Consider the following 11,814-nt stretch of genomic DNA (forward strand, 5'->3'; position numbering starts at 1 on the left):
AGTGTTGTCTCACGATGTGCTCCCGCCCCAGTCTCTTGGATAATCCATATATCTCCATACATTTAGTTACTGGCTCTGTACTATCAATAGTGGACAACAGGCTGTGGTTGTGGCAAGTTAATCGATTGTTCTTTGTTCGATTGTGCACTGTTGCCGGACCGGGCAGGACTGTAAGGTTCATACTGGCTTGTGTGGCGAGCGGAGTTTGAAGTCTTTGCCTGATATAACGAAAACGAGCCGTGTCTCTACTTTCAACCAACCATCATCATCTAAGGTCTGTCTGCTCTCCCTCCTCGTCGTTATTCCTGCGATGCTCACGTTGGTGTTTTTTCTCTTCCTCACAGCCAGAAAACATAGTCAAAAAATCCCAAAAAACCCATTCACAAAGCGGTTGTTTCGTCTCTTCCTGTGTGTGCTTCTCCCCTCTCTCCAATTTTGGCCGATCGCTCACCTGCACGCCCGTTCCCGCTGTGGCATTGTACCCTGCAGTCGCAGAAAAGTCCATAAAGCAGTAACGACCCCACCAACCCTCCAATAAAACATAAAATGTCCGCTTCTCCTGCCGTCGCCGAGGGTGTTCCCCAGGTTGCCGTCGAGGCTCCTGCCGCCCAGGCTCCCGCGTACAACCCCCCTCCCCAACAGCCTTCCGTGGCTTCCACTCCTTCGGCGTCCCTCTACGTCGGTGAACTCGATCCCACTGTCACTGAGGCCATGTTGTTTGAGATCTTCAACATGATTGGCCCCGTCGCTAGGTACGTCGTATCAACTAGGCAGTCAGCATATAGGAAGGTAAGCTCATTTTTGCCACAGCATCCGTGTCTGCCGTGATGCAGTCACCCGTCGCTCCCTCGGCTATGCGTACGTCAACTACCTGAACGTCGCCGATGGTGGGTAGATTCTCCGTTGGCGTAGATAGTCATCTTCTGACGTACAATACAGGCGAACGTGCGCTGGAGCAGTTGAACTACTCTTTGATCAAGGGTCGCGCCTGGTGAGTCTCAGTTTGATTGCTTTGAGGACTGTATTCATATTTTCGTAGCCGTATCATGTGGTCTCAGCGTGACCCTGCCCTGCGCAAGACGGGTCAAGGTAATGTTTTCATCAAGAACCTCGATGAGGCTATCGACAACAAGGTACGTCCTTGGGTGGCAGGCTTTACTCGTGGATTTAATCTCATAAAAATTTAGGCCCTCCATGATACGTTTGCCGCATTCGGCAATGTCTTATCTTGCAAGGTCGCTACCGATGAGCAGGGTCGGTCTCGTGGCTATGGCTATGTCCACTACGAGACTGCCGAAGCCGCCGAGACCGCCATCAAGGCCGTGAATGGCATGCTGCTCAACGATAGGAAGGTTTACGTCGGCTACCACATCTCTCGCAAGGTGCGTCTTAACTATATTGCAGCGCTTTGTTTGCTCACGATAGTCTGTAGGAGCGGCAATCCAAGATCGAGGAGATGCGCTCCCAGTTCACTAACCTCTACGTCAAGAATCTTGACCCCGAGGTTACGCAGGACGAATTTACTGAGCTGTTCTCCCAATTTGGCCCTGTCACTTCCTCCATCGTGCAGGTCGACGATGAGGGCAAGAGCAAGGGCTTCGGTTTCGTCAACTTCGAGTCGCACGAGCAAGCCCAGAAGGCTGTCGACGCCCTTCACGACTCTGAGCACCACGGTCGCAAGCTCTTCGTCACGCGTGCTCAGAAAAAGGCTGAGCGCGAAGAAGAGCTTCGCAAGTCCTACGAGCAGGCAAAGATGGAGAAGCTCAGCAAGTACCAGGGCGTTAACCTCTACATCAAGAATCTCGAGGACGATGTTGATGACGAGAAGCTCCGCGGGGAATTCGAGCCTTTCGGAAATATCACTAGCTGCAAGGTCATGCGCGACGAAAAGGGCTCGTCCAAGGGTTTCGGTTTCGTCTGCTTTTCTTCTCCGGACGAAGCGACCAAGGCAGTCGCGGAGATGAACAACAAGATGATCGGGTCCAAACCCCTCTACGTATCCCTTGCGCAGAGGCGCGAGGTCCGACGGCAGCAGCTGGAGAGCCAGATTGCTCAGCGCAATCAGATTCGGATGCAGCAAGCCGCCGCCGCCGGTCTGCCAGGGGGTTACATCAATGCGCCGATGTACTACCCACCTGGTCCGGGTTACCCCCCACAAGGCGGTCGAGGAATGATGGGTTATGGTCAGCCCGACATATTTCCTCGTCCTCGCTGTGTTTCCAACTAACAGGTTCCAGGTATGCCGCTCCCCTCCCCGTATGGCCAAGCGCCTCCTCAAGGCTACGGTGGTATGCCGGGTTATCCTCGCGGTGCGCCCCGCCCTCCGATGCCTAGGGATGGACCTCCCTCGGGTCAGTCGGGCGTCGGACCGCGCTCTAACGGGGTGCCCCCTGTCAATGGGGTACCTCGCCCTGGCCCTCAGGGTGCTGTGCCGCCCCGTGGTCCCGCCATAGGCGCGCCTGCCCCTGGTGGCCGCCCACAGCCTTACAAGGGAGCTCCTCCCGCTCGCGCCGGCCCTGCCGCTGGTCAGGCTTCGTCGGCGCCTGCGCCGGCAGCAGATGTCTCGGGGTTGAATGCCGCCGTGTTGTCTGCAGCCTCGCCCATGGAGCAGAAGCAGCTGCTGGGTGAAATCATTTACATGAATATATCCCCGTACGTGAAGGGTTTGCAACGCGGCTTCTGTTCACAGCTGACATTGCGCCCTGCACGCCCTCCAGCACGCAGCCGGAGCTTGCTGGTAAGATCACGGGCATGCTGCTCGAGATGGACAATGAGGACCTCATCAAACTCCTCAAGACCCCCGATGCTATGGCGGCGAAGGTGAACGAGGCACTCGCGGTGCTGCACGAGTTTGCGGCCAAAGACGAGGCCGCAGCCAACAACGCTTGAAGACGCTGAGAGGTTTTCGGAGGAAGGGGATTCATTTCTCTTTTTCCTTCCCGAACTTCTCATCGTCTTCATCTCCATTCGCTTCGTCTTCTCTCTCTTAGTTGGTCATCCCGCGACCGCCGCCTCGGCGTGACACCTGTTTTTCTGAATCGTTTACTCCAAAGGGTCTAGTGGTGGTCGTTCCTTTGTGTACTTTGAAGGAATAGAGATGATGCAACTGCTTTACGATATGGTGTGTTCAGGCGTGTGTACGTGTGTACGAATGTCATTTGATGATGATGGTGCATGATGATTGTTGCGGGTATATAAGGAGGCATGCGTGCGAAGGGCGAATGAATGGGAAAGAGGGCACATGGACAGGTACAGATGCTGGGGAGGATCCAAAAGCGAACAGCGAATGATTCCAGGTGATGGTGATGGTGGCGATGGTGGTGGTGGTGGTACAGTAACAACAAGGCATAGCTAAGCACAACAAAATGGCAGAACGAAATGAAGCAAGCAGAAAAAGCGAAGCGAGTATGATGCGGATTATGGTGGTGATACACGATGACGAGAAAGAGAGACAAGCGGGTAAGGGTACAATGAGACTGACACGGCGATGCCGCGATATTTTTTTTTGTTCGCGTCATTCAGGCGCGCTTGATCGCGTGCACGACGTAGAGGCGGCTGGCGATGTGGACGAGCGGGTGGTAGAGGTCGCGCTGGGCCTCCTCGATGAGGGACTTGACCTGCCACTCGGGGATGCCTGAGGAGAGGAGGAGCGGGCGCGTGGCGAGGAGGAGGAGGTCCCAGTTCATCCACGCGAGCTGGCCGACGGCAAGGAGGGTCGGATCTGAGCGCGGAGGAGAGGGCGGTGAGCGCGGAAGCAAGGGAAGGCGCGGGGATTGAGCGCGCGAGGGGGTATGTGTGTGTGGACACAGGGACGTCGGGACGCACCTTTTGGCCAGAAGCCGATGGGGATGTCCGCCTGTTGCTGGCGGACGACGTCGTAGTGGGCGCCAAAGAGGTCGGAGAGCATATGGGCCATGCGCTCCGGGACTGTGGCGTCGACGCCGCGGCGGGCGAGTGCGCGGCGGAAAGCGTCGGCGAGGGCGCACCAGCCGGGGATGCCCGATTTTGCGGGGGAGAGGGCGGGTTTGCCGTCGGCGATGGGGCGGAGGTCTGACTCGATGAGGATGAGGACGCCGCCGGGGCGGAGGATGCGGGTGAGCTCGTGGAGGAAGAGGGGGTAGTTGTGGATCTGTGTTTGGGGTGGTCAGTGGACGGGGCGCGTGACCCGGGGGCGGGAGGGACGTACGCCGGTGTGCATGTAGCGGGCGTGGACGACGTCATAGGAGTTGGAGGGATAGGGGAGGCAGTAGCGGTCGAGGTCACAGAGCTCGAACCTAGGGGGGAAGCACGGGGTCAGTGCGGGAACGCGGAGCGGGGCACTGCGGGGGAGGACTGACGTGCAGTTGGGCGGGACGAGGCTGGCGGATGCGGATGCGGATGCGGTAAGCGCACAGTCTGCAGCACCGACGGACGATCACGCGGGGGACGCACCGGGGCTGCATCGGGGCAAGGTCCACGCCCGTGACTTGGACATGCGGGAACTCGTCCGCCATGTCGATGGCCCTGGATCCGTTAGGATGGGAAACACGGGATGCCGAGTCAGGACCGCTCTCAGGCAGGCGTGTGGCCCGGTCGACGACGGACGCACCAGAGACCGCCCCCGGTTCCCAGGTCTAGCACCTGCAGCTCCTCGCTATCGTCCCCGCGCCCCGCAGGCGACAGCACCCGCTCGACGGGCCCGACGTAGTTCTTCCCCTCGAGTACAAATTGCAGCATCCGATGGGAGAGCTCGAAGCGCTTCGGGGTCGAAGGGAAGGGGAGGGGAGGGAGGGCGCAAAGGCGATCCAACGAGTCAGCGCGTGGGGTCCGCCAGGGCCGGTGCGGGAGCAAATTCACAGACCTTAAGTTCCTCCTCATCTGCGGGAAAGAGGTACCGGTCGTTGAGGCTGTTGCAGCGGCGGCCGTGCACGTCGCGGAAGAACTGGTCGTGGTCTGCCGGGTCGACGAAGAGGACGTCAGAGGGGGCGCAGCGGGCACACATCGCTGCTGTGTGCTGGGAAGGAGGCGAGCGAGTGTGGGACGTTGCATTGTGCACTGGTTATTCTTATAGGGCGGTAGAGATACCGACAAGTGGACAGCGACCCTGTCCCCGGGTCCGATCGTAGATATTCCATTTGAAATGTGAGAACTCTGTGGATGACACATGGGCGAGACCCATCAAACTCTAGTACACCACGTCAGCCACGTCCCGTCCTCCTGTCACACCACCGCCTTGATGTCATGCACAAACACCGTCCGCGTCGCGTCCCCGTGCCACCCTCGGTTCCCACTCGCGCTCACAAGAAACCGTCCCCCACGGTCCACAACTGCCAAACACAGCTCCGCGTCAGCGTCCCCCACCGTCACTTGCACACACACACACAGCCCACTCACCCATCTGCGACACGATCCCTCCGTGGTGCCCAGGGATGATCTTGAACTGCACACGTCCCTTGGCCTCTCCCTCCCCAGCCTCCGCCGCGTTCCACAGTCGGATATTGTCGTTCGACGCGCTGCCAAAAACGCATCCCCATCAGAACCCACGTCAGCAGTCTCCGTCCTGGCGTCTTCTCGTCACGAGCCAAACAAGCTCAGCCCCACACGTAATATTCCCGTCCGCCAGGGCAAACAAACCCACTTTCCCCGCCAGCCGACCGACCCCGCACAACCTCCGTTCTGAACCTTCCTTTCCCCACCGCTTAGCTCAGCCGCGCTTGGTATAGTCCACCGCCCCTTCGGTCCCCCGTCCGCGACCCACCCTCTCCACAATATGATACGGTTCACTTCGAAAAGATCCCACTCACCAGGCAATGTGTCGCCCGTCCGGGAACGCCGCCACGCAGCTCACCACCCCGGAACTCACCGGGTTTCTCAGCGTCTTCAGCAGCCGCGGTACCTCGCTGGGCCCGGAGCGCCCCAGCTGCCGCACGTCCCACACGTCGATCGTCCCGTTCCGTCTCCCCGCGTAAATTTGCGCGCCATTCATGGACCAGCACGCCTGCGCACGCCCCCCCAACCCGAGGCACATGACGGGAATCAATATAAAAATAGGAGAAAAGTGATATACCGAGTCATCAGTCAGTACACCCGGCACGTCACGCAGACAGACGGCGCGGAAAGGGGGCACACGCACCGACAAGCACCACGGCGGCGTCTTTTCGCTCATCCACAGCCGCCCGACGCCACGCCCAGGGCTCGGCGTCGCGACGCGGCAGTCCCACAGTACGACCTGTCCGTCCATCGCTGCCGTCATCAGCACTTCAGGCGAGTATGCCGCAAACGACGTCCGATCGAGCAGGGGCGGCGCGTTTTTGGGCACCGCAGCCATCGCCGGCTTGGCGACGGACGCGGCTGCCGCAGGCGTGCTGGCGCTCCCAAAGGGCGAGGGCCCCGGCCCCGGTGTCGGAGGTTGTAGTGCAGGCCCCTGTGGTGGGGCTGACACCGGAGGCGCGGATGGCGCGGTGGGGGAAGGGGGCGAGGTGTCGACTTCTCCGTCGGCGTCGGGCTCGTCGTCAAAGAGCGGGTCGAAGGACGCGTCGGATTTCTCGTCCGCGTCCGCGTCCGTCTGAGGTTGCGTTTGTGGCACGGCCGCAGGGTCTGCGGAGGGGGGTGGTCCGGAATGATGCGGCGCGTCCGGGAGGGAGGAGAACGTGCCGTGCAGTGTGGAGGTCGAGGCTGTCACGAGGGTGTCATCGGTTGCGTCCTTCGTTAGGGGCTGGGGGTGCTCGCCCCCTGTGCTCGCGTCCTGTGGCCGCGTGGTGAGGTTGACGTGATATGTCATCTGGTCTGCATGTGCAGATGAGGGTGGGGGCGCGCTTGGGTAGTCCGAGGCGAGGGGGCGAACGGCGAGTGCGGCAAGCTGGGCACCGTGGGCCGTGAAACGGCGGACGATTCCTCCTGTGTTGAGATCCCATTGCTGTTTGTAGTAATTTGATTCGATTAGATCAAGACATGGGACAGGAAAGAGGGGAGGACGGAAGCTGAGAAGACGAAATATACGTACTAGGGCGTCCCCATCCCAGCCTGCCGAGAAGAACCCCATCTCGTCGTGCTGCAGCGCAAGGGCAGAAACGGGACCTCGGTGGCCTGGCATGTTCTTGAACAGACGACCAGGCTCGTGACGGACCGTGAACAAATTGATACTACCCGTCTACAGGGACCGAGGTCAAAGCAAATAGACAGACGGATCAGCGCCGCATGGATTGACGCGAGAAGGAAAAAAGAGGGGGAAAAATCCTGCCTACGTTGGACCCAGCGAGACACCACAGCGCGTCAGCTTGCAGCGCGAGACTGTGCACGGGCGAGAGCTCGACATCCGCGCCGTGCGCCTCGCCCAGGCTGACGGGGTTCTCCCACCACGAGCGCAGCTGTCCGGACTTCATGATTCCCTCGACGACGCCCGCGTGGTGGCGCTGCGGCGCGGTAAGGAAGACTTTGCCGTTCACGGCGCTGAAGATGTCGTAGTCGCGCACATAGCCGTCCTCAGAGCCCGTGAGAAGGTGCAGCATGCACGTGGAAGCGGCGAGGGAGTGCGTTGGCACAGGGTGAGGGAGTGCGCAGATCGCTTCGACGGTGTAGGAGCGCGGGAAGAGGAAGGCGGGCCAAAGCGCGTTGCGGCGGGCTTCGGCGGGGGACAGCGCGCGTCGGCGTGACGGCGGTGTCGGTGCTGGTGAGAGACCAGACGGAGGTCGGTATAAGTTAGCTTGCAGGGAGACGTACATACATTTAGCGAATCTGGACGATGAGCCCAGTGGGGGCGAGGGCGAGCGTCGTTTGGCGGGTATGAGCGGGGGCGCTGGGGCGTCTACCAGCGGAGGGAGAGGCGGGCGTGGATGATGGTGGGGGGGAGGCTCCTCGTCCTCCTCTTCAGAGTCGTCGCCATCGTCCGACTCGTCCTCGTCCGACTCCTTGAGCAATATATTTGTGAGCGCGCCGAGCGCGAGGAAGCGGAACACGCGAGACGCACGGGGTCGCCCTCGGTGACATCGTCGGCGGCATTTTCAATGGAGACAAGCAGCTCGTCCTCGCCATCCTCTGCAAAGACGTCGTCGAAGTCTGCGTCGTCGAGGTCCTGAACGTCGTCCTCGCTCTCGCTGTTCGGCATGGTGTGAGTCGGGTGATCGAAATAGGAAGGCAGTATGCCTAATCGGGGCAAGTGGTGGCTTAAGGCACGCGCGTCGAGCAGGGCTCTGGTATTCCCACGGTAGGCTTGCGATGGTTCTCGCAGACTTGGGCCGGAAACTCAACGCGGCTCTCTCGTCTTTCAACAGGGCTCCCGTCGTCGACGAAAAGGTCCGTCGGCCGCTGTCCTGCTGGAGCTGGTTGCTCATTGCTCTCTCTTCCCCAGGCCCTCGATGCGCTCCTCAAGGAGGTGTGCAATGCATTGCTCGAGACAGACGTAAACGTCAAGCTCGTCGCACAACTGCGATCAAAGGTCAAGGTCAAGGTCAAGGCGTCGCTCGAGAGCAGTGGCGAAAAAGTAAAGGAAACCAACAGGAAAAATGTGGTACAGAAGGTACGGGCTGCATCGTCCTCTCAACTGGCCCGCCGTGCTCAGGTCTGGACTCTAGGCCGTCTTCGATGAGCTCGTACACCTCGTAGATCCCGGCGTCGAGCCATACAAGCCGAAGAAGGGCCACCCCAATGTTATCATGGCCGTCGGCCTCCAGGCATGTCCTCGCGCCTCCTCATTCTCTCGCGCTACCCACTGATTCTCCGGCTGACACAGGGCAACGGTAAAACAACGACATGCACGAAGCTCGCCGTACATTACCAGAAGCGCGGCTTCAAATCATGCATCGTCTGCGCGGACACGTTCCGCGCGGGCGCGTTCGACCAGACGCGACAGTCCGCGACGAAGGCCAAGGTCGCCTACTTTGGCTCCTACACCGAAACCGATCCCGTCGCGATCGCCGCACAGGGCGTCGCCAAGTTCAAGAAGGAGAAATTCGAGGTGATCATCGTTGATACGTCCGGCCGACACAAGCAGGAGGGCGAGCTCTTCGAGGAGATGGTTCAGATCGGGAACGCCGTCAAGCCGGACATGACGGTGCTGATTCTCGACGCGAGCATCGGTGCGTGCTTCCTTTTACTTCTGGATACATATGGGGCGTCGCGTGCTGGTCGGACAGGGGACTGAATGGGTCTCAGGCCAGGCGGCCGAGGCGCAAAGTCGGGCGTTCAAGGATAGTGCGGATTTCGGAGCCATCATCGTGACAAAGATGGACGGCCACGCAAAGGGCGGTGGCGCCATCTCGGCGTAGGTTCTTTTTCAAAGTTGGATAGGTGCAAAGGAGTGACTCTGTTTCAGTGTCGCAGCCACTCGCACGCCCATCATCTTCCTGGGCACTGGCGAGCATCTCACCGACCTGGACCGATTCTCTCCACAACCCTTCATCTCGAAGCTTCTCGGTCTGGGCGATGTTCAGGGTCTGATGGAACACATGCAAGACCTTGCGACGCAGAACCCAGATCGGCAGAAGGAGATGGCAAAGAAGCTGGAGGAAGGCAAACTGAGCATTCGAGACTGGCGCGAGCAAATCCAGAACGTGATGAACCTGTGCGTCGCGCCTGTCCCTTCTCCTCACACCGCGTCCAGGCACCCTCGCATGTGCAGGAACGTTGACACCCCTCCTCCAGCGGTCCGATGTCAAAGATAGCCTCGATGATTCCGGGCTTGCCCCAGGAAATGCTGCAGGGTTCGGACGAAGAAGGAGCGTCGCGGATGAAGCGTATGATCTACATCACGGACAGCATGACTTCTGCCGAGCTCGACTCGGACGGCACGCTGTTCATGGAGGTCGGGAAGGACGGCAAGCCCGTTGGGCTCACGTGGCGCGTGACACGGGTTGCGCGGGGGAGCGGGACGTCCGTGCGCGAGGTGGAAGAGCTGCTGTGCCAGTACCGCATGATGGCAAACATGGCGAAGCAGGCCGGCGGAAAGAACGGCTGGATGCAGGCGATGCAGAAGATGCAGTCGGCAGCGGGCGGGCGCGGGCGGGGCGCCGGGGGGATGCCGACGCCGGCGCAGATCCAGGCGATGCAGGTGCGTCATCGATCCCCTCTCTCCGTCTTCTCGTTCGACGCCGCAATCGCTGACACCCACTTCTCGCCCTGGATCCGTCTGCCCGGCCTGGCTTGCGTCAGCGCGCGATGCCCCCGGGGATGGTCCAGCAGATGCAGCGCCAGATGCGCAGCGGCGGCGGCCTCCAGGAGATGATGAAGACCCTCATGCAGAGCCAGGGCGGAGACCAGATGGACATGGAGGAAATGCAGCGCATGATGTCCCAGATGGGCTCGGGCATGGGCGGTCTCGGCGCGCTGGGCGGTCTAGGCGGTGGCATGCCCGGTATGGCAGACATGTTCAAGATGATGGGCATGGGTGGAGGTGGCGGTGGTGGGGGGCGCTAGGCCCCATGACGCACTCTCATACAGTCTCGGTGCTTCTCTTGCATGGACGGTGTATCTCTACGCATGTATTCTCCCACACTACAAACACAGAATTGGGTTACAAGCCTCTGCGAGATCATCGCTGATTGCTCAGACCAAGGGACAGAGCATAAATATATTTTCGTATATGGGATCACACAGTCGGTAAGTTTAGGTGTCGGTGGCCAAATCGCGTTCTGGCCCCTCGCGCACGCTCTATGAATACAGACAGACACCGGAGGGAATGGGCACACGACGCTGTGTACTGTTTTCGCCGGGGAGCGACGTGTGCACGTCAGCTGCACCGGCGATTCATTCATTTCTGTGGCCCCCTGGCGTTCTTTCTTTGAAAGTATCGCTTCTGCACCGATGCAGCAGCCTTGTTCCCAAAGATGAACGCGCTCGTGTGCTTGTCGGCGCCCGTCTTGTGCGAAACACGCGTTGGACCTGCGAAGATGACCTGGTCCCATGGGATCACGGGTGTCGCGCATGCGACCGCAGGTCAGAAACGAGTCAGGAGGGTGAGCGAGGCGCGCGTGTGGAGCACGGGAAGCGGAAGGAAGTGCTCACGGCCCAAAGGCCCCATATGCCGACGGTGCCTGTGCAGAGGGAGAAGAGGAAGGGGAGGGATCCCGCGGTGCGGGTGTTGTACGAGAGAAAGGCACTGAGGAGAGCTACGGAAGTGAGAGGGACGAGGAGCGGGTGGGAGGGAGGCGTGTGCTGAAGCCGCTGGGGAATGGGCTGGGCAGACGGAATCTGGTTCCGAGGATGTTTGAGTGCGGTGACGAGGGAAGGAAGGCGATAGGGTTCAGGAGGGGGGTGACTTACGTTGAGAATGAGGGCGAGGGACACGGCTGCGAGAAGGATGCCAAAGTGAAGCGCGAGGAAGCCCTCGAGCGGGGTCAGCGTCTGGCCCTCTTCTGCGGCGAAGAGCAAGGCCCGCGGGAAGAAGATGAGCGCAGAGGACCAGGCGCCCAGCCTGGTGGAGATGGAAGACGTCAGTGCACACACACATCGTAGAACCCCACAAGGTTCGCGAAAAGGCACACACAGTGAAGCCGCTGCCCAGCTCCAGGATGCCAGCGTCGCGTCCTTGACGACGTCGTCGTCGTCAGCGTCAGCGTCATCGTTCATGTCGGTGACGTCCATGGGCCGTTTGGAGGAAGAGAGTTCGTGCATCTCAATTTCGTTGACCATGTTCACTGCTGGGAGGCGTAGGTTATGGACGAGGAGTGGCGTGGGGCCTAGGATGACGACGTCATCGACACACGCTGGAACACGTCGGCGATTCGGTATTCATGGCGCTCGAAAGATTCTTAAGATCATCAGCAGTGTCCTGCAGTGTCTCGACTCTTGTCATAGATCCTGTCGGAGATGCTCCCATCCACACAGTCATTTCGCCCCATC

At 60.1% G+C, this 11,814-nt stretch overlaps 5 protein-coding genes across 5 annotated transcripts; 2 read left to right on the forward strand and 3 right to left on the reverse strand.

The window, feature by feature from the left end:
- Positions 1-344: 344 nt before the first annotated feature.
- On the forward strand, positions 345-3,178 carry HETIRDRAFT_407725 (uncharacterized protein). Its single transcript, XM_009544391.1, has 9 exons — positions 345-408; positions 490-752; positions 811-887; positions 940-991; positions 1,040-1,133; positions 1,188-1,382; positions 1,433-2,183; positions 2,238-2,652; positions 2,718-3,178. The coding sequence occupies exons 2-9, from the start codon at positions 547-549 to the stop codon at positions 2,887-2,889; spliced, it is 1,962 nt and encodes a 653-aa protein (XP_009542686.1). The 5' UTR covers positions 345-408; positions 490-546; the 3' UTR covers positions 2,890-3,178.
- HETIRDRAFT_438488 (uncharacterized protein) lies at positions 2,718-5,002 on the reverse strand. Its single transcript, XM_009544392.1, has 7 exons — positions 4,841-5,002; positions 4,589-4,737; positions 4,432-4,503; positions 4,338-4,358; positions 4,187-4,274; positions 3,826-4,129; positions 2,718-3,721 (listed from the first exon to the last, which is right to left on the reverse strand). Exons 1-7 carry the CDS (start codon positions 4,979-4,981, stop codon positions 3,519-3,521), a joined length of 978 nt encoding a protein of 325 aa, XP_009542687.1. The 5' UTR covers positions 4,982-5,002; the 3' UTR covers positions 2,718-3,518.
- A 197-nt stretch (positions 5,003-5,199) lies between these two features.
- On the reverse strand, positions 5,200-8,083 carry HETIRDRAFT_310339 (uncharacterized protein; the record flags this gene model as incomplete). The annotated part of the gene is made up of 10 exons (XM_009544393.1): positions 5,200-5,306; positions 5,374-5,492; positions 5,784-5,977; positions 6,113-6,313; positions 6,422-6,544; positions 6,662-6,895; positions 6,983-7,129; positions 7,224-7,645; positions 7,703-7,886; positions 7,946-8,083. 10 exons carry the CDS (start codon positions 8,081-8,083, stop codon positions 5,200-5,202), a joined length of 1,869 nt encoding a protein of 622 aa, XP_009542688.1.
- Positions 8,084-8,193: 110 nt separating this feature from the next.
- Positions 8,194-10,389, forward strand: HETIRDRAFT_100547 (signal recognition particle, subunit Srp54; the record flags this gene model as incomplete). Its single annotated transcript, XM_009544394.1, has 8 exons — positions 8,194-8,271; positions 8,327-8,494; positions 8,550-8,636; positions 8,708-9,053; positions 9,130-9,238; positions 9,290-9,538; positions 9,619-10,024; positions 10,126-10,389. 8 exons carry the CDS (start codon positions 8,194-8,196, stop codon positions 10,387-10,389), a joined length of 1,707 nt encoding a protein of 568 aa, XP_009542689.1.
- A 334-nt stretch (positions 10,390-10,723) lies between these two features.
- HETIRDRAFT_311279 (uncharacterized protein) lies at positions 10,724-11,541 on the reverse strand (the record flags this gene model as incomplete). The annotated part of the gene is made up of 4 exons (XM_009544395.1): positions 10,724-10,867; positions 10,978-11,163; positions 11,236-11,386; positions 11,459-11,541. The coding sequence occupies 4 exons, from the start codon at positions 11,539-11,541 to the stop codon at positions 10,724-10,726; spliced, it is 564 nt and encodes a 187-aa protein (XP_009542690.1).
- Between the last annotated feature and the right edge of the window lie 273 nt (positions 11,542-11,814).

This window comes from Heterobasidion irregulare (assembly GCF_000320585.1).
Source record: "Heterobasidion irregulare TC 32-1 unplaced genomic scaffold scaffold_02, whole genome shotgun sequence".
Classification (NCBI taxonomy): Eukaryota; Fungi; Basidiomycota; class Agaricomycetes; order Russulales; family Bondarzewiaceae; genus Heterobasidion; species Heterobasidion irregulare.

Coding starts and splice junctions, on each gene's coding strand:
- HETIRDRAFT_407725 (XM_009544391.1), top strand. CDS start 547: ATGTCCGCTTCTCCTGCCGTCGCCGAGGGTGTTCCCCAGGTTGCCGTC. Junction 992..1,039: donor TTGATCAAGGGTCGCGCCTG/GTGAGTCTCAGT, acceptor ATATTTTCGTAG/CCGTATCATGTGGTCTCAGC. Junction 1,134..1,187: donor ATGAGGCTATCGACAACAAG/GTACGTCCTTGG, acceptor ATAAAAATTTAG/GCCCTCCATGATACGTTTGC.
- HETIRDRAFT_438488 (XM_009544392.1), bottom strand. CDS start 4,981: ATGTGTGCCCGCTGCGCCCCCTCTGACGTCCTCTTCGTCGACCCGGCA. Junction 4,504..4,588: donor GGAACCGGGGGCGGTCTCTG/GTGCGTCCGTCG, acceptor TAACGGATCCAG/GGCCATCGACATGGCGGACG. Junction 3,722..3,825: donor CATCGGCTTCTGGCCAAAAG/GTGCGTCCCGAC, acceptor CTCCGCGCTCAG/ATCCGACCCTCCTTGCCGTC.